Source organism: Bubalus bubalis, chromosome 15 (genome assembly GCF_019923935.1).
Source record: "Bubalus bubalis isolate 160015118507 breed Murrah chromosome 15, NDDB_SH_1, whole genome shotgun sequence".
Lineage (NCBI taxonomy): Eukaryota > Metazoa > Chordata > Mammalia > Artiodactyla > Bovidae > Bubalus > Bubalus bubalis.
This window is the reverse complement of record NC_059171.1, coordinates 12,948,709-12,975,231: the sequence shown is the minus strand read 5'-3', so window position 1 is coordinate 12,975,231 and position 26,523 is coordinate 12,948,709. Positions and strand designations below refer to the sequence as shown.

The 26,523-nt window shown below is 40.0% G+C and overlaps 1 protein-coding gene across 4 annotated transcripts in view; it reads right to left on the bottom strand.

Annotated features, from left to right (window-relative positions):
* Positions 1-22,664, bottom strand: part of NDUFAF6 (NADH:ubiquinone oxidoreductase complex assembly factor 6) — a 34,560-nt gene extending 11,896 nt beyond the window's left edge. The window contains exons 1-5 of one of the 4 annotated variants that reach the window (XM_006076257.4): positions 22,417-22,661; positions 15,264-15,363; positions 5,335-5,457; positions 1,225-1,281; positions 19-121 (exon numbers count right to left, since the gene is read on the bottom strand). In XM_006076257.4, the coding sequence (XP_006076319.1) occupies positions 19-121; positions 1,225-1,281; positions 5,335-5,457; positions 15,264-15,363; positions 22,417-22,613 (580 nt within the window). In that variant the 5' untranslated portion in view covers positions 22,614-22,661. Of the gene's footprint in view, positions 1-18; positions 122-1,224; positions 1,282-5,334; positions 5,458-9,238; positions 9,355-15,259; positions 15,364-22,416 lie in introns of those variants that run through there. The other 3 variants (XM_025265052.2, XM_025265053.3, XM_006076258.4) reach the window with 3 other exon arrangements.
* Between the last annotated feature and the right edge of the window lie 3,859 nt (positions 22,665-26,523).

The window sequence follows — 26,523 nt, the reverse complement described above, 5'->3', positions numbered from 1 at the left end:
AAAAAAAAAAAAACTTACCCAATATTTCTAGTGTTAGATAAAGAAGAGAACTCTGTGTATTTTCAGCATAATTTTCTAGTTCCTGGATATTACGATATGCTTTGTCATCCAAATTTTTTTCCTACATACAAAATATTTTGTTTGATGGTTAATAACTTATTTTAAAAATGCACAATTTTTCCCCTAAAGAAATGACTATTAAATAATTAAAGCTATTGGTATGAACTGTTTATTACACAATAAAATAAGATCCTACATGTTCACTACTTACAAATCACCCCTCAGAATACCTCAGGAATAATCTAAATGCACAAATCACCATGAACGTGGGGTTGGCTTAATTTTTACTTGCTTCTAAAGTCTAAGGTCTTTTTATACAGTTCATGAGGTTCTCACAGCAAGTATACTGTGGTGGTTTGCCATTTCCTCCTCCAGCTGACTCACTGGAAAAGTCCCTGATGCTGGGAAAGACTGAGGACAGAAGGGGCCTTAGGGGATGAGATGGTTGGATGGCATCACTGATGCAATGGACATGAACTTGGGCAAACTTTGGGAGATGATGAGGGACAGGGAGGCCTTCAGGGAATCTTCCCGACCCAGGGATCGAACCTGTGACTTTTTCATTGGCACGCAGGTTCTTCACCACTGAGCCATCAGGGAAGCCCCCACCTTAGACTGTGTTGTTGTTCAGTCATCCAGTCATTACGGAACTGGGTTTCCCGTGCTATACAATAGGTCCTTGTTGATTATCTGTTTTATACATGTTTTATTTACAGATCAAATGATAACATGTCTGGGGTTTACTTTAAAATAATCAAATACAGTTTAGTGAGGGAAGTTGGTAGAAGAAAAATGAAATAACACTGGACATGGGTTTATAACTATTAAAGCTGGGTGCAGATACATGAAAGTATATTACATTATTTTCTCTACTTTTATATACGTCTGAACATTTTCTATTTTTACAAAAACACCAAAATAGTAGAGTACGATATGCACATGCATGCCTCTGCCTGGACGCCCGTTCACCTGTCTGTCTCCAGGTACCGGGTAAGAGCTGAGGTAGGTGGCATGCAGTGATGGAGAACAGATAAAACGGCACAGTTCTCTAGAAGTCTCCTTCCTCCAAAATATGAATATACATATTAAAACACTTCTTCCCTGAAGAATTAGCATAAGGATTAAAAGAGGAGAAAAAACAAGACTTGAGCAATTGCAACTTACTCTTTCATCAATGATTTTCATAAGCCATCTTTTAGTCAGATTATGTCTTCTGACAGCCTAAAAAAAAAAAGTTTTAAGTTTTTGGAAAGTACTACAAATGACTTCTGTAGACCTGAATAACATAAACAAACCAAATACAAAACCAGGCCAGGGAACATCTGTAATAACTCATCACCAGACAGCTATGTTAAAAACCTAGGGAAAAAGAAAATGTCCCTAGAAAACATTTTAAAACATTTCCAAGTAAAGATAATATATCCAAAACTTTTCACTACTCTTTTCCTTATACTATTAGTAATTAGTGAATCCACTTTCAAAAGAAATAAAAACACAAGAATTAAGCAGAGCAAGCTTCTCTACGTGGTATGCCTCGACTTCCATGCTTATTACAAACTTTTTTCCATAAAATGAAGACCCTATTTAATGAAAATAACCACTTTATAAAAAAGAAAAGGCTAATACAGCTCCAAAGAAAACAATCTGCAGGGTACAGCGTTATCTTACAAGTAAAGACACTCCATTAAGAAAGAGCACACTTGGTGCTTAGATCTTGGGCTCTAATACCATTTCCATCAAAGGCAACAGACTCTAAAAAAGGGGATTCCAGAGCTTGAACAAGGGAGATTCGAGAGGATCCCAAACCATTTTATTGTGCCATAAAATAGAAAGTGCAAAAAAAAAAAAAGATAGGCGGCATGTTAGGACACAGGAGCCAGTCTGAAGGGACTCTCCTTGTCCAAATATGGGACTATATGAATACCAAATAATTAAGTACAGTAATGAGGTATAATCTGCCTGCCAGTGTAGGAGACATAAGAGACGAGGGTTCATTCCCTGGGTTGGGAAGATCCCTTGGAGGAGGAAATGGCAACCCGCTCCAGTATTCTTGCTTGGGAAATTCTATAGACAGGAACTTGGTGGGCCACAGTCCATAGGGTAGAGTTGGACACAACTAAGCAAATAAGCATGCATGCAAGCAATGATTTATAAAGTACTGGAAAAAAATGCAGTTTATACCAATAATTAATAAACAAATAAATAATACAGGAGAGTGAGAGCAGTTGCTTACAGTAGCGTGCCAAGTCGTAAATGTGAACAGAGCATTAGAGTTGGGACGTTATCATTCCATAATCATAACAGTAAAGACTGGATAAGAACCATCAGTGAATGTTACGTTTCACAGGAAACTGATGAGGAGCAGGATATTTGCATTGTCTTAAAGTTGATTAGTTGCAAGGGAAATTCTAATTATACAGTAGACTACACATTGGGAGAACCGGACAACATCCTGAATGTTAATGAAAATGAACAATGCAATAAAGGACAGATGGACAGAATGTGTCTCCAGATGTGACACTCCAAGAATACATCACTGATGCAGTATTCTGGCCAAGAGCGCATAACCTGAACCATCTAAGCAGGAGAAAACATTAGACAAATCCAAAATGAGGAATGTTCTACTACAAAAAAAAAAGATGTTATACACTTCAAAAATGTTAATGTCATAGAAGACAAAGAAAACCTATGGAAATGTTCCAGATTAAAGTAGGCTAAACAGATATGACTGAAAAATACCTGACTGGATCCTACACTGGAGGGGAAAAATACATTAATGTATATTATTAGGTCAACTGACAAAATTGGAATATGAATGGAAAATCAGGTGCAAGTTATTTCAAAGTTAAATTTACTAAAGTCAGTAACTATTCTGGTTAAATAAGAGAATGTCTGTATTCTTAGGAAATACTAAGTATTGAGAAATAAAGGACATGATGTATGCAACTTATATTCAAATGATTTAAAAAAATTATGTGTGAAAATATACAGAGATCATGCCAGCACACACACACACACAAGTGGGCACACACAAATGATTAACAAATAGGATAAAATGTTAACAACAGGTAAATATGAGTGAACAACATAGAAGTGTTCTTACAAGATTTTTAATTTTGTAACCTTCCTAAAATTTTGAAGCTATTTCCAAATAAGGTAAACACTGCTTTTTTGCCAAGTCAACACTAAGTATAATATATTTTCACAAGAAATACAGTAGTGAAACATAAAATCTCCAGGATATCCTACACTTCAACTGAGACTCTAAGATGTCACTGATATTAATGTAAAGGCTGACAGGCTCATCAATACACATGCAAGTGGCAAAGGATGGAAGTGTGCAGAATGGAGCCCACTTTGCCGGACAGGAAAGCAGCAGAAGCTATGAGAGCTGCAAAGAGCTGGTTTGGAAGTGCTCTCGGCATTGCTACAATTACACAGCAGCACTCCCACAGGCCTCTCTCCCCAGTTCCAAGAATCAGCCTGGGATACCGCAGTCACTTCAGTCTTGCTCTCATTTTGTTTTGTACATGTCTGAGTAGGGCAGGGCTTGTTTGATCTTTGTAACCACACCATCAAGCACCATTCCTGGCACATAAAAGTACTCAGCAGATACTAAACCACTGAAAAGTCAGACTCCTATTTACTCAAGTCTGACGCTGCAACAGCTGCAGTTCCTTGACCACAAAACAGAGTGTCTGATTCTGAAGGACATCAGAGATCAAGATAAAAAAACACATAAGAAGCTGAAAACCTGTTAAATAAAGGTATCAAAACTTTGCAAATAGAAGCCAAATGGAATAAAAATCATGGCTATAATTATTAGAAATTATAGGAATTCATCTATTCTGTGCTCTAAAAGCACCAATGAAACAGCACAGCAGGAATGTACTCTCTGTTCCCCTATTTAATCTTCTAAAGAACCTGAAGCTCTTTAAGCAATCAATGGAAAGTCTGACTGGACATTGGCACAATAAGCATGTGCTCCAGAAGAATGGGAAGAAGTAAAAAAACACACAATCAGGACAACTGCTCTGAACACTACCTGCTTCTTTCAAATGTTCACGTTAATCTGCAATACCTGTCATATCAGAGAGCTGGCCAACATTAATCATCAAAATTTAAGCAGCTTTTAAAACCGGACAAGTTGGCATACATGTAAACATTCTGTAAATCAGATATGTCTTCTGGTATTTAAATGAAGCTAAAACAAGATAAAGTTATGTTAAATAAATCTCTGATCTTTCAAGTTATTTCCTGACAAAGGCCAGAATCTTTGATACAAGCCTTAGCATAAATTTCTAACGCAGTCAAGTTTTTATATAAAATAAGTAGTTTCTGGATTTTGGAGAAACTTTCCTCTAAACCGAGTCAGCCAGGATGAGGTTCTTGAAGTAGGATGACCAAAGGGAAACAGCTAATCCGATACTCAAGAGCTTCCCATCCACTTTTCCTTCCCAGTCCCTGATGGAGGGGCCTGGCTCTCCAATTACTGAGGTTCTGTGAAGCCAATCTGGGGCCAAGAAAAGGGGCCTGCCTCTGTTAGGGCACAGACCTGAGAAGGAGTGTACCAGTCAGGTCTGTCAGAGGCTCCTGGGATAGACGCTGTCTTCTGGCACTCACGATATGACAACAGGGACACAGATCAATGACAAAAGGAGCCTAAACCCTGTCCTCTGCTGCTAGTTCAACGTATTTTTAAACTGTGTAAGGCTGGTTGTGAATGAGGAATCCATAGAGCTTAAATGTAAAACTAACTACCAAATACATCTTAGTGTACAAATAACAACCTTGCCCATAGGCTTCCATTCTCAGATACCTAAACTTGATCAACAAAGAGGCAATTCTATGAAACTAGACAAGGCAGCTTTAGGAATGATAAGAGCACAAAAGATCAATGCATCATTTTCTACAGTCCAGAGTATGAACTAAAGCACTGGAATAAGGAGCTACTTGGCAGATAGAATAGAAAATGTACCTGTCATTGTTTCAAAATTTGTAGGGCTTAAATTCTGCAACCAAACAGGTGGAAAATAATTTATAACATAAACAGACCAAATTCCTCTTTCTTCTTTTAATAAACACACTAAAGATGTGTGCAAATTACTTGTTAATGATTTTAAATTCTGTCAAAACTAATATATATCTGAACATTACATGAGCCCAAGAATATTTTCAGGATAGATTCCCCATTGCCACTATCCAACTTGTATGTAACAAAAAGTATGCTTAAATAACATTCTTACAAGTGAAAAGTAGCTGTTTCTGTTTTACCTTCCACAGTTCAATGGCCACAGGCTGATGTGGTGGATTGTCACCGTATATATCATCCACAGTTTTCTTCCAAAACTGCATTCGCATCAGTCCAATTGTTTTCTCAGAGACAGAGTCTTTAATCTATAAACAGGGTTTAAAAACATTAACAACTGCACTACTCAGTCTCTCAGAAATCACTATTTATAACCATAAAATCAGGTAATTCAGTCTTCTCTGCATTTAAGTTTTCCTTGAAGTTATATATCGGTTAAATTGTCACCATTATGAGTTACCTAAGTAAAAGCCACAGATTACTTGCTGCTTATTCAAAAATATCCTCAAGGTCTGCATTCAAAAATACCAGCAATTCTTCTAAAAAAGTTATAAGGAAAAACAAAGTTAGGGGGGACATTTTGTTTTAAAAAAATTTAAGAAAGATCAACTAGTCACATATAGACCTATTTGAATCCGGATTTAAAGAGAGAGACAACTAGGAAAATCTGAACACCAGATGTTTAATGATATTAAGGAATTATTTTAAATTTTTAATATATAATAATAGTAGTGTTATTTTTTTAAAGTGAATTCTTTAAGAGATGCAAATTGAAATATCTGCAGATGGAAAAATTCATCTGAAACTTAACTTCAAAATAACCTGGAGGTGGGGATGATGTGGCTGAGGAGTAAAGATGAAAAACAAGATTGGCCTTGAGCAGGTAACAGCTGGAGGTGGGTGAGGGGGTACATGAGGGTTCATTATATTTCTCTCTCTGTATATGGACATACTTCATTCTATATATGATTGAAATTTTCCAGTGGAGTTTTAAAAAAATAAGTGGAAGCGAAGAAAAACAATCTTCACTTGGTTAGTGATAGCAAAAATATTTTTTAACTCTGATGATAAACCTAGTAAATAGAACCAGAGGCTTTTCAGAGGAAGCAGAGAAGGAAATATTAGGAAATATTATTTATCAAATGTCTACAAGTTCCAGGCCCTGTGCAGGTACCGTACCAGATGTTACCTGATCACAATCATCAGAGCAAACTCACAGGGTCCTTATCAACACATTCATTCTACAAGTACAGAAATTATGGCTCAAAAAGGTAGAAGCTTATCTCATGCACATGGAGAAGACTGTGGCCAGGGCAGGGGCTGACTGCAAAGGGACACATATGGGAATCTCTCAGGCTGATGGAACTGTTCTGTATCATGACTCTGATGGTACCTACAGGACTTGAAGCAGTTTTCAAAACCTATGGGTCTATGTACCACAAAAAGTGAATTTTACTGTGGTACATTTAAATAAACTCACTCATTTATTCACTAACTTTTTAAAAGACTGTTAGACTCTCTCCCTAACTTACTACTGATTAAGAATGGCCTTGTTAAGTTCTGGCAAGAATCATCAATGCATGCTAAATCTAGAAGGAAAATTTTTTCTTTCTAACTGAGCTATAATTGACACATAACCGTTTCAATGTTTTAAGTATACAATATGATTTGATATGAGCGTGGTGGGCTACAGTCCATGGGGTCACAAAAAGTCAGACATGACTGAGCGACTAAACCTACCTACCTACCTACCTATATATTGTGAAAGATCACCATAGAATATCTATTATCACCACACAAAATTAGAAATCTGTGTATGTCAAGAGCTTTTAAGGTCTGCTCTATTAGTAACTTTCAAATGCATAGTAACAGTATTAGCTGTGCATTACATGCCCACGCCTTATTTATTTACAATGGCAAGTTTCTACTTTTTAACCACAATCACTCCTCTCACCCATCTCCTAACCCTGCCTCTGGCGACCACCAATCTGTTCTCTGTATCTATTGGCTTGCGAATTTTTTGTTTGTTTTGCTTTTGCTTTAGATTCCACATATAAGTGAGATCATATGGTATTTGTCTTTGTCAAACTCATTTCACGTAGCATGAAGCCCTCAAGGTCCATCTGTGTTGTCACAAATGGCAAGATTTCCTTCTTCTTTATGGTAAGTAATAACTCATTGTGTAGATATACCTCATCTTTTTAAAAATACATTTACATATTTATATTTTCGGCTGCACTGGGTCTTCGTTGCTGCCCACGGGCGTTCCCGAGTTGCAGTGAGCTGGGGTGACTCTCCGGTGCAGTGCACAGGCTTCTCACTGCGGTGGCTTCCGTGGTGGAGCACACGCTCCAAGGTGGCCGGGTTTCAGTAGATGCAGCAGGTGGACTCAGGGGTTGCCGTGGGCAGGCTCTAGGGCGCTCAGGCTTCAGGAGCTGCAGCTCGTGGGCTCAACAGCTGTGGCACATAGGCTTCAGTTGCCCACGGCATGGAGAATCTGCCTGGACCAGGGATTGAACACGGGTTCAATCTGTCCCCTGTACTGCAGATTCTTATCCACTGTACCACGAGGGAAGTCCCGATAAACCACATCTTTATCCAGTCATCCACCAACGGATACTTGGGTGGCTTCCATGCCTCGGCTATTGTAAATAATGCCGTGATGAACAAGGAGGTGCAACTATTTTTTTCAAATTAGTGTTTTCATTTCCTTTGGCTAAATACCCAGAAATGGAATTACTCGATTTTGTAGTAGTTCTAATCTTTCGAGGAATCTCATACCATTTTCCACAGCAGCTGCACCAATTTGCGCTCCCACCAACAGTGCAAAGGGTTCCCTTTACTCCACAGCCTCAGCGTTTGCTGTCTCTCGTCTTTTTGATGACAGCTATTCTAACAGGTGTGCGGTGACCTCACCGTGGTTCTGATTCACGCTTCCCTCAAAGTGCTGCTGAACACATTCTCATGTACCTATTAGCCGTATATGAGGTAAATTTTCATGAGGACCATGGTCTTAGAATGCCTCCTCACATTCAACAGGAAAAAAAAATTAACATCTTGACCAGTGGCCAAAATTGCTATCACAAATAAGAGGCACACAGCCATGTACTGCCTCGTTGTGATTCCCTGAGAAGGACATACACCATTAAGACATTAAGTATTAGATTAGAAATGTATAATATAAGTGTGACAAAAACTCCAAATGAGAAATATTCAAGATCTTAAAAGGAACAATACGGTTTTTTTTAATGTCAGTGTTTAATAGAAGACAAAGAAAAGCTGTGGAAATGCTCCAGATAAAAGGAGGCAAAAGAGACATGAAAGCTTAAATGTAATATGTGATCTTAGTTTGGATTCTGTACAGAAGGGTTTAAAGATGCCATAAAAAACATCATTCAATCGTTTGACAAAACTGGAAACCAGAAGGCAGATTAAATAAAACTAGTGTATCTGTCTCAAATTTACTCAAACTGGTAAGTGTTATGAAAGAGAATATTCTTATGCTAATGAAATACCGCTCAAGTTTATGAGTAAAGGGGCATGGTGTAGTTACAATAAAATGATTCATAAAAAGAAACACAGTGCATGAATGTGCGTGTATACAAAGAGAGAGAAAAAGAGAGGGAGAGAGAAAGGAAGGAAGACAGAGAGAAGGAGAACAACTTGATAGAGCAAATGGGGCCAAATATTAACAAAAGGACGTATCGGTATTCTTTGTACTATTCTTACTCCTGTGCGCATGAAAGTATTTCCAAATAAAAAAAAATTTTTTTAATGGTCTTGGTGCTGGGTGGGTCTCTCTCAATGTTTAGTGTTCAGATCCCATGGCATATGATCTATTCTAAGTACAGCATCAAGAGTAATCCTTTAAAGATGTGGGCACATACATACAATGGAATGTTACTCAGACATAAAAAAGAACGAAATAATGTCATATGCAGCAACATGGATGAACCTAGAGACTATCAGATTAAGTGAAGTCAGAAAAACAAAGAAAATACCATGTGACACCACTTATTTGTGGAATCTAAAATACGACACAAATAAACTTATCTACAAAACTGAAACAGGCACACACAGAGAACAGACCTGTAGTTGCCAAGGGGGAAGGATGGATTGGGAATCTGGGACTAGCAGATGCAAGCGTATCGGATGGACAGACAACAAGGTCCTGTCGTATAGCACAGGGAACTATACTCAATACCCTATAAAAAACATAATGGAGAAGAAAAAATAAGTTAAAAAAACTTTTTTAAAAGACTAATCATTTCAGGAGGACACTGAGCTCACTTCTCCCCCAGTGAACCCATCAAAAATACATCTACATCGCTGAAAACAACCTGGAAACAGGCAAAGAGAGGCTCTTCTGCAACCAAGGCTGTAAAGAAAAATGCACAGGAGTTGGCAGGAAGGTAGGGACACATATGAGGTTGGGACCTGGGCCCTTAGCAGGGGACACAGAAGAAGAGTGGAATATCACACATAGGCTCAGGGATCCACCCTGGGAAGACAATTACCCTTCACTGGTATGAAAACCAGTGGGACTTACTGGAGGGCTGTAAGAAACAGAGACTCTGCACAAGCTTACTTACTCCCAGGATTTGCATCAAGGCTGCAGACGGAAAAGTGCCTGCAGCTCTGACCAGCTGCCTGCTCCAGCCCCTTTTGTCCAGCACTGCCCTCCACTAAGACAAAGGCTGCCACTGCCAAGGAGTGTGCACACACTGAGAGAAAAGGAAGCCAGCCTGGACCCGAGCCAGCACGCACGCCACGCTGCAGACTGAAAACTGCCCAGGGCTCTGCGTGGCTCCCGGGACTGTTCCCGCATGCACCCCAGCCCACCCAGCTGCCTGCTGGAGCCCCTCTGGCTCTCCACTAGGGCTGAGGTGCCCTGCCAGAGGAGTGCACACACTGAGCGCTCAGGCCAACCCTTAGAGCTTGTGTCTAGGACCCTGCGCTCTGATCGCACCCAGACAAGGGGATGACCGCCACTGGAGGAGCCCAGGAAAAGCCCCAGCTCACACCTGGCCTAGCTATAGCCCCTTCATCTTTAGCCCTACCTCCCACCACAGTGGTAGCTGCCAGCACACCCCAAGAGAAGATGTGACCTACGCTCACTTCAGATCCAGCTCTCCCACCAAAATAACTGGGCACAAACAGACTGCGTAGGGACAGCCCCACAAAAGGACGCCCCTTCAAGACTGGGACAGGTAACCACTTCATCTAATTTCATACAAAGTTATACAAAATGAAAAGACAAAGGAATATGTTTCAAGTGAAAGAATAAGGGGAAAAAACTGAGAAAAACCTCTGGTGATACTGAGATAAATAATTTACCCCATAGAGTTTCACAGTAACAGTAAAAGGAATGCTAACTAAATTTGCAAAAAGAATCCATGAACACACTAAGAATTTAAACAAGGAACCAGAAAATATTAAAAAGAACCAGTCAGAGCTGAAGAATACAATTAAAGATGAAAAGTGCACAGGAAGGAATGCACAGCAGACTAGCATGACGGGCGGGGGCGGGAAATGGAAATCACCCATCAGAAGAGCAAAAAGAAAACAAAATTTTAAAAACGAGGATAATCTAAGGGACCTCTAAGACAACATCAAGGGTACTAGCACTCACTTTATATGGATCCCAGGAGAAGAGGGTGAGAAAAGAGTAGAAAATGTATTTGATAAAATTATAGCTGAAAACTTTTTGAAGTTGAAGAAGGAGACAGATTTCTATAGGAAGCACAAAGAGCCCCAAACAAGATGAACCCAATGAGACCCACACCAAAATACATCATAATTAAAATGGCAAAAGTTAAAGAGAACTTAAAGGCAGCAAGAGAAAAACAGACAGTCAAACACAGGGGAATCCCTGTAAGGCTATCTATCAGCTGATACTTTCTGCAGAAGCTATAAAAGCCAGAAGGGAGTAGCATGATATATTTAAACAGCTAAAAGGAAAAAACCTACAGCCTAGGATACTCTACCCAGAAACGTTATCTTTCAAAACTGAAGGAGATAACTTCTCAGACGAGCAAAAATTGAGTTTACCAGTACTAAAGCAATCTTAAAAGAAGTATCAAGGGTCTTTTTCAAATGGAAAACAAAAGATTATAAGAAGCAAGAATTCATAGAGAAAAAAAAAATCCCACTGGTAAAGACAAATCTTACAGTAAAGAAGGTGGATTGACCACTTTAAATAAGCTAGTATGAAGATTTTTTTAAAAATTGGAAAAGCAACCATAAATACAGTAAATGATAAAGAGACAGCCATGCAGATGAAAAGTTTAACAACAAAAACATAAAAATATGAGGGGTCGAAGTAAAAATTGTCTAGAATGTATTTGAACTTAAAAGACTAGTTTAAGTCCAGTAGATATAATTACCATATAAAACATACACAAATCCCGTGGTAATCACAAAATAAAAACCTATGATACACAAAAACCAGTAAGAAAGCAACCCAAACATAGTATAAAAGAAAATTACACAACCACAATGGAAGAAACAAAATGAAGAAATGAACAGAGAAAAATTACAAAAACAACTGGAAAACAAGTAATAAAGTCAGGAAGTCCAGTAGTACACACCTATCAATAATTACATTTGCACCACCTACTGAATGGGAGAAAATATTTGCAAATGATAATCCTTTGAGGGGTTAATAGCCAAAATTCAAAAGCAGTTCATACAACTTGATATCAAAAGAACAAACAAAAGACCTAAATAGACACTTTACCAAAAAGATATATAGATGGCCAAGAGGTCCATAAAAAGGTGCTAAAACACCACTGAGCACCAGGGAGATATCATTTCACATCTGCAGAACGGTTATCATCAAAAAGACCACAAATACTGTTGGTGCAACCACTGAGCTGATCATAGCCAGCTGTCGTATAAAATCCACTTTTCATTGCATGTCACAATCCAATTAAGAAATGGTTTCTTGTACAGACTAAGAGGACACTTCAAAAAAACAATTTTGGATTTGAAGGCAGCTCATGTGGAGAAGGCAATGGCACCCCACTCCAGTACTTTTGCCTAGAAAATCCCATGGATGGAGGAGCCTGGTAGGCTGCAATCCATGGGGTCGCTAGAGTCGGACACAACTGAGCGGCTTCACTTTCACTTTTCACTTTCATGCACTGGAGAAGGAAATGGCAACACACTCCAGTGTTCTTGCCTGGAGAATCCCAGGGACAGGGGAGCCTGGTGGGCTGCCGTCTGTGGGGTCACATAGAGTCGGACACGACTGAAGTGACTTAGCAGCAGCAGCAGCAGCAGCATGTGGCACACACTTATTGAACTTTTTCACCTTTCCAATTTGTTTCAAATGCCAACAACCACAGAACGATTGATGTTGAGTTCTTCAGCAATTTCTCATATAGCTATAAAAAGATCAGCTTCAGTGATCCTCTCAGTTGGTAGTTGTCAACTTCTGCTAGCTGGCCACTGTGCTCCTCATCTTCCAGGTTCCTGTCTCCTTTGCAAAACTTTCTGAACCATCACTACACTGTATATTATCAGTTCGGGGCAAATGCATTGTTGATGTTGCAAATTGTCTCTGCTGCTTTTACAACCCATTTTGAACTCAAATAAGAAAACTGCTCAAATTTGATTTTTGTCTAACATCATTTTCCTAGTTTGAAATCAATATAAAATAAATAGCAAGTAATAATTAGCAAAAAAAATAAATAGAGATAAACGTGCATTAAAATGATGTATAACATAACCACACTTAAGAGTGTATTCCAGTATCAAAGAACAAAGTTCAACAATGCAAAATTACAATTACTTTTGCACCAATATAATAAATCCAAATAAATCAAAACCACTAATTTGAAAAGATATATGCACCCCAGTGTTCATAGCAGCATTATTTACAATAGTCAAGATATGGAAGCAACCTAAGTGACCATCAACAGATAAATGGACAGAGAAAATATGGTTTACACACACACACACACACACACACACACACGATGAAATATTACTCAGCCATAAAAAAGAATAAAATTTTGCCATTTGCAACAAGAAAGGCCCATAGGATATGATGCTTAGTGAAATAAATGAGAGAAAGGCAAATACTGTATGTTATCACTTACATGTAGAGTCTAAAAGGTAACACAAATGAATAAACATAACAACAAGAAAAGAAGAGAAACAGACTCACACATATAGAGAATAAAGCAGTGGCTACTAGTGGGGAGAGGGATGAGGGGAGGAGCAAGATAGCGATAGGGGAGTAAGAACTACAAACTACCATGTCTCAAGTAAGAAAGATACAAGGATATACTATACAACACAGGGAATATAACCAATACTTCATGATAATGTTAAATGGAGTATGACCTATAAAAACATCAAATCACTATGTTGAACACTTGAAACTAATATAATATTATAAACCAACTGTATTTTACTACAAAAAATTTTTAAAGGGTAATCCTTTTAAAACATGACCAAGAGATGGTCTCTTTCTTTGCTCAGAATCCTCCAGCGGTTTCCTGTCTCACTCAGAGTAAATGCCAAAGTGGCTGCAGTGGTCTCCAACACCTTACCTTTCTGGCCCAGATGCCTCTAACCTAATCCCCCAAACTATCCCTCCCTCTCTGCTGTGTCACACTGGCCTTCTTTTCTTTGAATGTGTCAGGCACACATACCTCAGGACCTTTGTATTTGCTGCTCCTTTTGTCTGGAATACTATTCAGCCACATATTTCACACTCCTTTGCCTCCTTCAAATCTTTGCTCAAATGCTACCTTAGAGAGGTTTTTTCTTATGAAAACCCCTGCTACACCAAACCTTCCCTAACCTCCTTAACTTTTCTATACAGAATTTATTTGCTCCTTGAGTGCAAGGACTTTGCATGTTTTACTCAGTGCTATATAAGCCAGTACCTAAAATAATGCCTAGCATATTTTGGGCAATACCTGTTGAATGAATGAATGAACAAGTCTGTGTGTGCAAAAACAAACAGTAAGACAGACAGCTGCTGGGAGATGGAAGCCTTGTGAAGGGACCACAGGACCAGGGGCAACCAGGGGCACGCTGCCTGGAGTGCAGGAGCAAAAACGCCAGCATAATCGAATTCACTCAATTAAAAAATGCAGCAAGACACTCTTATAAGATGGCAGACAATTAGGGACAATATGGAGGACTTATCTATTAAAAATGGAATTTTGTATTATTTTAAAGTTATAATGGAAGATCACAATGGAGATTATTTATTTTTAAACTGTGACTGACTTAAGATGCTGAAGTATAGTTTATACCTGAAAAAGGAAAAAGTGAAAAAATACAGAACCATGACTTCTAGAAATACACCAAGGACAACAGCTGGACTCCATTACTCTGCACATTCATCAAGTCTAAGCTTCGTCATGCCTCACTGCTACAATCACAGCCTTCCAGTCGCTCCTAGCTTCCATTCACCTCCTATCGTATTCACCAGAGGCTGCGTCAAAACTGGCCACACTCTTCAAGACCCCCAACCCTCCCACGCTCCCTCACTCTCAATATCTGATGTCTCCATTTAATTTACTGAGAAAATTAAGGCCATTCTATCTCAACTCCCTCAATGACACTCTCCATTTCAATTTATCTTATACCTAAGCACACATTCTTTCCATTCTAATAAAAGGAAGACTCTCTCCTTCCTTTGTTATTTTTCAGACAAGAGTTAGTATGATATAAGATTTGGGTTTGCTATAATTACTTCAATTTCCATTTCCCTTTAAAGTTAAAAACTCATTTCAAAAAGTGCTCTGAAGAACTGCTATATTCATGCAAATTATGCAAATATTGTAGAGAATAAGCAGTAATACTCTGATTAACCTATTCAATGAATAGACAAAAGTGCAAAGTTACTTGCATAGTTTAAAATATCCTTAGAAAAAGAAATTCCAGGATGGTCTTTCCAGAAACATTAAATTAAGTTCATTAGCTACCTTTATTTTTAGAACTGAATTGTTAAGCAGGAGAAAGAAGTCCCCAGCAGAGACCTTAAGCATGTCCAACATATAAGTTACAACTACAGTTCTTTATTATTCAGCATTAAACACATTATATCATAATTTTTTGCAAATAATTTATAAGGTATTTTAATACCAGCCTGAGCCAGTTCCACATTGAAGGCTCTCAGTGCAAAAGCAGAGCTTCTGGATTCGGCAGGGAGTAACAGGGAACATAAATAGCCTTCATAATCTCGTTTCCTGTAACAAAAAGCAGAAAAAGGTAATTATTTTGCACTTTCCAAGTTGCACACAAAAAATACTGACCAAAATGAACTGGAAACATGGCTTCAATTCAAAATGGGCCTTAAGTTTCCTATATTTTACATCTGTTTCTCTACAATTACAAAAAAAAAAAAAATGTATCTGCCTCCAATTTCAGAGCAGTTAAAATAATCAATCTCTATTAATTTATTTTGACATATAATATATATAATTTTAACTATTTCAGAATCACTTTGGTTTTAGTAATAAGAATTCAAATGAGCTACAGATAGAGAAATCTAGAAAACAGTTCCAATAAGTCCTGGTATGAATACACACATATTTATATATAGGTAAGACATAAAGACAGAGAACAACACAGGCGCCGTCGGGGAGAGTGCGCCAACGTGTACGCACACACACTCACTCGCGGTTCCCTACAGCATCTGTTGAGAAGCCTAGAAACAATGACATCCGCCCCTCCACCCGGTAACTGACACCTTGATCTCTCCACTGCAAGAAACGTAGGCTCCTTGAAGCAATGAGCGATTCCAGGACTGGTGCACGGAAAATACAAGATAAGCCTGGAGCATCTTCCTGAGTAGAAAGTAAACAACCATTCAAAGAATGGAGGGCCCTGTCAGAGGCCAGAGAAACTGGCTTGATGAAGTTCTCACTGGCCGAGTGGGGCACCATTTGAGCACCAAAAAAACACTGAGAGTAAAGACTGGAACAGGACCCCATGAGCCCAGACCAACACACATGAGTAAGTAAACAAACACAAAGAGAAGGAAAAACTTGACAACCAGTACATGGAAACTGAGAAATCTAGAAGACATGACTGAATTTTTTAACATCACCATTTGAGAGCTCTTAACTACCAAGGTAACCACTGATTCAGGCAAATATCAGTGTCTGAAAATGTTAAACAAGTGAAAGTTTGACAGGAAAAGGATATTTACATAGTATTAAAGTATGACTGTGAAAAGAAGAGAAGCTAAAAGCAAAGGAGAAAAGGAAAGATATAAGCATCTGAATGTAGAGTTCCAAAGAATAGCAAGAAAAGATAAGAAAGCCTTCCTTAGCGATCAATGCAAAGAAACAGAGGAAAACAACAGAATGGGAAAGACTAGAGATCTCTTCAAGAAAATTAGACATACCAAGGGAACATTTCATGCAAATATGGGCTCAATAAAGGACAGAAATGGTATGGACCTAACAGAAGCAGAAGATATTAAGAAGAGGTGGCAAGAATACACAGAACTGTACAAAAAAGATCTTCATGACCAAGATAATCACGATGGTGTGATCACTCACCTAGAGCCAGACATCCTGGAATATGAAGTCAAGTGGGCCTTAGAAAACATCACTACGAACAAAGCTAGTGGAAGTGATGGAATTCCAGTTGAGCTATTTCAAATCCTGAAAGATGATGCTGTGAAAGTGCTGCACTCAATATGCCAGCAAATTTGGAAAACTCAGCAGTGGCTACAGGACTGGAAAAGGTCAGTTTTCATTCCAATCCCAAAGAAAGGCAATGCCAAAGAATGCTCAAACTACCGCACAACTGCACTCATCTCACACGCTAGTAAAGTAATGCTCAAAATTCTCCAAGCCAGGCTTCAGCAATACGTGAACCGTGAACTTCCAGATGTTCAAGCTGGTTTTAGAAAAGCAAAGGAACTAGAGATCAAATTGCCAACATCCGCTGGATCATGGAAAAAGCAAGAGAGTTCCAGAAAAACATCTATTTCTGCTTTACTGACTATGCCAAAGCCTTTGACTGTGTGGATCACAATAAACTGCGGAAAATTCTGAAAGAGATGGGAATACCAGACCACCTGACCTGCCTCTTTGAGAAACCTATATGCAGGTCAGGAAGCAACAGTTAGAACTGGACATGGAACAACCGACTGGTTCCAAATAGGAAAAGGAATACGTCAAGGCTGTATATTGTCACCCTGCTTATTTAACTTACATGCAGAGTATATCATGAGAAACGCTAGGCTGGAAGAAGCACAAGCTGGAATCAATACTGCTAGGAGAAATATCAATAACCTCAGATATGCAGATGACACCACCCTTCTGGCAGAAAGTGAAGAACTGAAAAGCCTCTTGATGAAAGTGAAAAAGGAGAGTGAAAAAGTTGGCTTAAAGCTCAACATTCAGAAAACGAAGATCATGGCATCTGGTCCCATCACTTCATGGCAAATAAATGGGGAAACAGTGCAAACAGTGTCAGACTTTATTTTTTGGGGCTCCAGAATCACTGCAGATGGTGACTGCAGCCATGAAATTAAAAGATGTTTACTCCTTGGAAGGAAAATTATGACCAACCTAGATAGCATATTCAAAAGCAGAGACATTACTTTGCCAACAAAGGTCCATCTAGTCAAGGCTATGGTTTTTCCAGTAGTCATGTATGGATGTGAGAGTTGGACTGTGAAGAAAGCTGAGCGCCAAAGCATTGATGCTTTTGAACTGTGGTGTTGGAGAAGACTCTTGAGAGTCCCTTGGACTGTAAGGAGATCCAACCAATCCATTCTAAAGGAGATTAGTTCTGGGTGTTCTTTGGAAGGAATGATGCTAAAGCTGAAGCTCCAATACTTAGGCCACCTCATGCAAAGAGCTGACTCACTGGAAAAGACTCTGATGCTGGGAGGGATTGGGGGCAGGAGGAGAAGGGGACGACAGAGGATGAGATGGCTGGATGGCATCACCGACTCGATGGACATGAGTTTGGGTGAACTTCGGGAGTTGGTGATGGACAGGGAGGCCTGGCATGCTGCAATTCATGGGGTCGTGGGGAGTCGGACATGACTGAGCAACTGAACTGAACTGAAAGTATCTACTCACCAAATAAGTATTATTTACTAACTTTTTTATTAATTAAATTTAAAAGGCAGAAACCTTGAAAGACACCCTCTCAACCAAGTAACAGAAAGTTCACCCCATAGTAATAGGATAAATCAACATGCTGTGCTTCCTGATAAGATACTGAGAAAACCAGAGTGAGTTCTGCAATATTCTTGCAAAAACAGTATAAACCCAAATTGAGAGAACCCAGCCGATTCTCCTTAAAAAAAAAAAAATTAAGTTCATGGAAGATGAAAAACTGTTCCAGATTAGAGAAGACTAAAGACTTGACAACTAAATGTAGCACATAATCCTGGATGCATGAAAGTCATAACAGAATAACTAGCAAAAGTTGAACAGAGTCTGGATTAGATGGTAATATTGGATCAATTTTAACATCTTGATTTTGATGGCTGTACAATGATAATATGGGAAAGAATCCTTGTGTATTAAGAAATACACACCAATAAATAATAAAGGAGATAATGGGTCATCTACATCTTATTCTCAGGTGGTTCAGAATGTCAACAGTGAGAGAACTGCAGTGAAGAGTGTATTGAAGCTCTGTGTGCTGTTTCTGTAATTTTTATGTGAATTTGCAATTACTTTAAACTGAAAAGTTAAAAAAAATATAGTCCTTACTATATTAATTCTAGGATAATGTAAGTCTAAAGTACTAGACTGCCTACTGACAAAGCTCCTTTCATTGTAATACACTGGAACCTGACTCTAACAGTACTTCCTATAAATACAGTACTCAACCTTAAATGGGTCCAACCTCATTCCACGGAGTTTAGGTTCTGAAACTCGGACTACTCCCATTTTTCAGGTGGTTCACATTTTGCTGTGTGGCTAACAGAGAACTTCACAATCCCCACTCAACTTCCACACAGACTAAAGGGAGAGGTCATGAATAGTAGCAACCTAGCTATCACAAGACAGCTCTATTAAAAAATCCCACCAGTTGCAGTTTCAGCTATAATATGGAGGGTTTGGGCAAAACAGCTTTATAGCTTACACTTTTAAATATATATAGATGTAAATATTTTGAAATTTCATTAAAAAAAGTCTGTAAACATCAAAAGTGTTTAAAACACCTGAAAGTTAATATGGAACAGTGAGAAAATACTGAATAGGAATCAAAACTACAATCTTAATTTCCATCATTCAACTAGTTATTGACAGAAATGATATCAGTCATGTCTATTTCCTAACTTATAAAATGAAGCTTGATAACCTACCTGTTTCATATCTCCTAAAAAATAACCAATATGTGAAGTATTTTCAAGCTTCTTACAGGAAAATGAAAAATAAAAGGATGACATAACAGAACTATAACAGTCCTTGGGAAATAAAGATATTCTACACAGCTAAGGATTTGCCCTGTTAATAACTTTTTTTTAATATTTTGGTTGGAAATTTTTCTAAACAATATTACCCACTTCTTCACATTAAATAGAATACACTGACTATTGACCCATTTCTTCACCACTCAGGATCACTGTTATAAACATAGATTACTAGTATACAAGGGTATCCTGTAGGTGGCAAACCAAGGTCCAGATACCTCAGAACTGTACCAGATCGTGAGAAATCCTGTACTGTGATAGCTTTATACAGCAACACAGTCAATAACTTTTCATTTATTCATGCAAACATTCATTCAGTGCCTACAACGTGCCGAGCACTGTGCCAGACACTGAAGATGGTACAGACTTCATCTAGCAGGGAGAGACAGACATATGAGAAACAAGCATATCTAGCGCTAAGACTGCTATGCTAATTCCAATGACCTGTGTGGCTGAAGCACAAAGGAAGAAGTGGTTCCTCAGTGAGGCTGGAGCACTTCCAGATATCACCAGTAGCAACCTCATCTCCTTATTAGAGCATTAATTCCCAGGTCTAGAGGCTTCCCAGGTGGCGCTAGTGGTAAAGAACACGCCTGCCAATGCAGAAGACAAAAGATGCAGGTTCCATCCCTGGGTCAGGAAGATCCCCTGGAGGAGGGCATGGCAACCCACATGACTCTTCTTGCCTGGACAATCCCACCATCAGAGAAGCCTGGCGGGCTACAGTCCAAAGGGTCACAAAAGAGTCAGACAGGACTGAACTGACTTAACACACAGGCAAGGCCTAAAGAACTGTTTCTCAAAACCAGACCCCAAGAAGCCTACATATAATAAATTAGGTTTGAAATTTTCCCAAGAACCTTGATTCCCAGAAGAACCCCGGTGGGCTAACCTGAAGTTATACGGTATCTCTTCTGATATTTGGAAGCTTTGCATAAGACACATGTCCAAAACAATCCTGCACACACAATTTCAGAGTCCAAATCTTGCAAAGATTAATGGACAATTAGAAGCTAAAAGTTATCTTCTGTTCAAGTTTCAGTTTGTTTTAAACTTCTAGTCCTCTGTTCAAGTGTCATTATGTGTCTGAATTTTTACACCCATCATGCAATTTAATCCTCACAACCACCTTATAAAGTGGAAGTATAAATCTGCTGCTAAGTCACTTTAGTCACGTCCGACTCTGTGCAACCCCATAGACGGCAGCCCACGAGGCTCCCCCGTCCCTGGGATTCTCCAGGCAAGAACACTGGAGTGGGTTGCCATTTCCTTCTCCAATGCATGAAAGTGGAAAGTGAAAGTGAAGTCGCTCGGTCGTGTCTGACTCTTAGCGACCTCACGGACTGCAGCCTACCAGGCCCCTCTCTCCATGGGATTTCCCAGGCAAGAGTACTGGAGTGGGTTGCCACTGCCTTCTCCAAAAGTATAAATCGACAAATGAGGAAATAGGTGAATCTTCGTTAACTTTCCCAAGTGACACAACTAGCATTAATAAACTCAGATAAGGTCTGCCTGCTTTAAATCACTCGAGTCAACAGCCTCCATTCCACTTAATTACCACTATGGACAGATCAAGTGTCTCCCCATTTGTAAATATGTATTTGAGAAAAGCTGTTATGTGATATCTACAGACTCTTACTAGAAGAACATATAAGAAATCTGTAAGAGCGACTCAACCCTGGATAGGAAAGTCAGAGGACACTACTGGTATCAAAGAAAAACCGCGCTGAACAAGTGACTGTGGATGGTATACATCTTGGTAACCTAAACTGTTTATGATCAAAAAGTGGTCATTTTAAACTATATAAAAATGAATATAACTTTTTTGGCTTTTACAGTTGTTAATGCCCTGATTTCCACTAATGCTACCTTGTTTCTCCAAAAGTAATCAAGTAAACAAGGGGGGATAGGTACACTATTTTTAAAAGCGATTAAAAACAAAACACTGAAATGCATGGGAATTCTGTCACTATACTACATTTTGCTATAATGGAATTCAAAAAAATTGGGATTTACTAGGCCAATCACATCCAGGGTGGTTAACTACTCTAGCACTTCTCAGAAACCCTTGAGACCAGATATTTTGAGACCTTCTGCCGCTTTTATTAATCAAAGGCAGCAGAGTCGGGGAGGGGAGCAGTGTATTTTAAACCATTCATCCCTGAAGTCAGACCTGGAATCCAAGACAGGCCCCTGCCGAGATGTATCAGGTAACCTGAAACATCCAATTCACTCCTCTGTGCTTTTCACGTGTTACCTGAACAAAATCGTCATTAAGCCTCTGACTTTATGAGGCTTAGATTCCACTGAACTCGGGTAAATCCCGTGAATTCTCTCTAAATCTGTTTCCATATCTACTAGATAAAATAATACGGTTTATACTGTACTCACTGTACCCCTGGCTTTGTGCCAGACATTGTTCTAAATGCTTTAATTCATAAAACTCGGAGTGTACAACTGTCCGTCATACTTCGTGGCGAAGATTACATAAATTACTTGTAAACTAATACTTTGCATAATGCCTGACTGACACACAAGAAGAACTCAAAGTTAGCCACTGCTTACTTAAAATTAATTACTAGTCATCTTTCACATTAAAAAAAAAACACTCATGTAAAAAGCTTAACGTTAAGACTCAAGCAACATGACAGACGAAGTAATTTTGCCAGAGTTTTGGGAGCGATGTGAAAGCTCCTGTGGCTTCACTCCCACCACACACCCGGGGATGACCCCAGGGCACACGCGTTGGAATGCCAAGGGGCAGCTCGGCCTCGAGGCCCGCCGCGCCCACGAGGGTCCCTTCCGGCCTTGCTCCCCGACCTCGGGGCAGGCCGGGTTCTCTCACCGCAGCAGCTCCAAGCAGTAGCGGTCAGTACCCGAGGCGCCAAGTCCACTACCCGCGGCCACGCTCCTCCCGGACGCCACGGGCTCCGAAAGCCGCCGTGCGCGCGCCCACAGGCCCCGGGGTGGTCGGCGGCGACACAGGCCGGGGACGCCGAGCCGCAGAGGTCCCCATGCCGAGCCCAACGTGGAGGCCGCCATGACACCGACGCCGCCTGCCCTTCGACCCGCGTTCTCGGCGCGCGGCTACGCTCGGCCACGCCCCCGGCAGGTCACGCAGCGCGGCGAGGCGGCGGGAAGGCGACCTCTGGGCGCCGCTCGGAGAGGAGCCAGGTGTCGCTGTAGTCCGCCGCCGCGCTCCTCAGGGAAAGCCGCGCCTGAGTCCCAGGGATTCCGCCCAGGCTCTCCCCTTCCCTTCCAGGCCCTCCTGAAGATGTGTTTATCGAGATAAGAGAATGGAGAATAATTTGACAGTTTACTAGCTTGATTTATATCTTTTAAACAATTATTCACATGGCATGTGAGCCTCCTTAGGCCCTCTTAACCTCAGGCCGGTCAAATGTTACGGTTGAGTCTAGTTGCCAGGACCTGAGACCTGGTCCAAGCTGCTTACATCTGGATCCAAGTAACACCTCCTGCGTCCAGGTTTGACCAGACGTTTCCTGATGCCGCCACACTCTTCAGTTCAGTTCAGTCGCTGAGTTAGTGTCCGACTCTTTGCGACCCCATGGACTGCAGCACGCCAGGCCTCCCTGTCCATCACCATCTCCCCGGAGCTTGTTCAAACTCATGTCCATCGAGACTGTGATGCCATCCAACCATCTCATCCTCTGTCGTCCCCTTCTCCTCCTGCCATAATTCTTCCCCAGCATCGAGGTCTTTTCCAAGGAGTCCTCTCTTCACAACAGGTGGCCAAAGTACTGGAGTTTCAGTTTCAGCATCAGTCCTTCCAATGAATATTCAGGTCTGATTTCCTTTAGGATTGACTGGTTGGATCTCCTTTCAGTCCAAGGGACTCTCAGGAGTCTTCTTCAACGCCACAGTTCAAAAGCATCAATTCTTGAGCGCTTAGCTTTCTTTAGGGTCCAACTCTCGCATCCACACAAGACTACTTTCAGAAAAACCATAGCTTTGATTAGACAAACCTTTGTCAGCAAAGTAATGTCTCTGCTTTTTAACATGCTGTCTAGGTTGGTCATAGCTTTTCTTCCAAGGAGCCACACTAGCTCTTTCTAAAATGTACTTCTGATCATGATCCTTTCCTGACTGACAAACTTTGCTGAGTGTTGGATAAAGCTCCTCCATGACAATAGCCTCTGTTTACCTTTCAGCCTCAACCCAAGCATTTGTAACTCCAGCTTAATGATTCTCCTTAAATCCAAGGGAGAGAGTTCTGCTTTTGTGGACCCAAGATCAGATCAGATCAGATCAATCGCTCAGTCGTATCTGACTCTTTGCAACCCCATGAATCGCAGCACGCCAGGCCTCCCTGTCCATCACCAACTCCCGGAGTTCACCCAGACTCACGTCCATCGAGTCAGTGATGCCATCCAGCCATCTCATCCTCTGTCATCCCCTTCTCCTCCTGACCCCAATCCCTCCCAGCATCAGAGTCTTTTCCAATGAGTCAACTCTTCGCATGAGGTGGCCAAAGTACTGGAGTTTCAGCTTTAGCATCATTCCTTCCAAAGAAATCCCAGGGCTGATCTCCTTCCGAATGGACTGGTTGGATCTCCTTGCAGTCCAAGGGACTCTCAAGAGTCTACTCCAACACCACAGTTCAAAAGCATCAATTCTTTGGTGCTCAGCTTTCTTCACAGTCCAACTCTCACATCCATACGTGACCACAGGAAAAACCATAGCCTTGACTAGAGGAACCTTTGCTGGCAAAGTAAGGTCTCTGCTCTTGAATATGCTATCTAGGTTGGTCATAACTTTCCTTCCAAAGAGTAAGCGTCTTTTAATTTCATGGCTGCAGTCACCATCTGCAGTGATTCTGGAGCCCAGAAAAATAAAGTCTGACACTGTTTCCACTGTTTCCCCATCTATTTCCCATGAAGTGGTGGGACCGGATGCCATGATCTTCGTTTTCTGAATGTTGAGCTTTAAGCCAACTTTTTCACTCTCCACTTTCACTTTCATCAAGAGGCTTTTTAGTTCCTCTTCACTTTCTGCCATAAGGGTGGTATCATCTGCATATCTGAGATTATTGATATTTCTCCCGGCAATCTTGATTCCAGCTTGTGTGGACCCAAGAACTCCAGCCAATTCACTCTGCTTTGGTTTTCTTCCCTGACACAGTCTGTCTTCAGCCTATACAGGATCTCAGTCCCTCCTGCATAATGTTCTCTTTTCTCTTTGGGCTTCTGTGCTTTAGCACTAAGTTTAAACCTGCTCAATTAAAAAAAAAAAAATCACTTATCTCCACCTGCAATTCTGGTCTCCTGCCTAGCTGGACTTTTCAATCTCAACTGATAGTCTTTTTGTCTGGAGAGTGTGCACCTTCTCACAACCAGGGGAAACACTTTGGAATCATTGTTACCTAGTCTTTCTTGTATAACTAATGTAATCTAACTGGTCAGGTCTTATCAATTCTTTTTTCTTCATATATTCACGTCCATGACACCAAAACTACCTGGAATCAGATCCTGGCTCTACTTCCCGTTATCTCTGTGACTTTGAATGACCTTTTCTTGTGCTTCCGATTCCTCCACTGTGAAATGGTAATAGTAATAGAAGCCAAAGTTCTTGTGAGAATTAAATAAGTTAATACCTTTAAGGCATCCAGGGCAATGCCTGGCCCATAAATAGCACTCAAAACAAGCCATCTATGTAGGGAAAACATTAAGAAAGACTTTAAAAGGACCAAAAAGATTTCTGGGTGTCTTAATGGAAAGTTAGACACTGTCCAGGTTGCCTGATTTTATGGGTTCTTTGTGCTTTTCACTGTCTTTGAACTGTTTCATAATTCTGTAAGTGGCAGAATATTGAGAATGCAAATAATTCTTGTCTGTGACTTATGCAGATTATATCCGTAGGAGATTGAGTCGATTAGTGTTCTGTGGTTATTGTCTGATTTTACCCGTTTCTCATCTATTAAACAGATTGACTTAAGCTTCCTGACTGCCTATATATGTCTGGTAGTTTGAATACTTCTTCGAATTGGTTTTAAGATCTTACTGGTTCTCCCACAAATTAATGAAGTTAAATTTTTAATTTTTAATTTTTTTTTTTAATTTTTGGCTATGATGGGTCACGGTTGCTGCATGCAGGCTTTCTCTAGTTGCAGGGAGTTGGGACTATTGTCTAGTTGATACACCTGGGCGTCTCATTGTGGTGGCTTATCTTGTCGCAGAGTGTGGGCCCTATGGTGTGCTGGGCTTCAGTAGTTGCGGCGTGTGGGCTTAGTTGCCCCAAGGCATGGGGAATCTTCCCCAACCAGGATTCAAACCAGTGTCCCCTACATTGGCAGGCAGATTCTTAACCACTGGACAACCAGAGAAGTCCTGAAATTTTTAACATGTGTTGATTTTATATCTGTGTGAGAATCAAGACTATAAAGTTTTGTTAAAAATTATTTTTTAACAGTTATCATTTGTTATCATTAACTTCTCTTTTGTTTTGTTTCCAGTACCCAGTTTCACATCTTTATGATGGACCCGTTTCTTTTCCTGTCTCCAGGCAGATCAAACTATATCAAAAAATATAACCATTTCTCATAAATGTTATGAGCCTGTAGACTTTTTTTTTTTTTTGAGCCTGTAGATATTTAAACCTGAAAGCACAATTTCAGTTAACGGGATAGAGGAAAATTAAGACGTTTTAAAATTATTCTGTGGATAACACATTGTCACTAACATTTATTGAACATCTATTACTAATAATGAAGTTAATTTTTTTAGAATTGTGAGTACATGAAAATATTTCCATAGTGTAATTTCTTGATATTAAAGTCAATATATTTGAAATATGCATGCATTTTTCTTCATTTAAGGTTATATCAAGGCAGAAGCTCAGTGCTTAACCCAAAAATTAACATTAAAAAATAAATGATCACAGAAGCACAATTTGTTAACTTGGCCTTTAGCAGTGACAGTTGCTTACTTTGTCA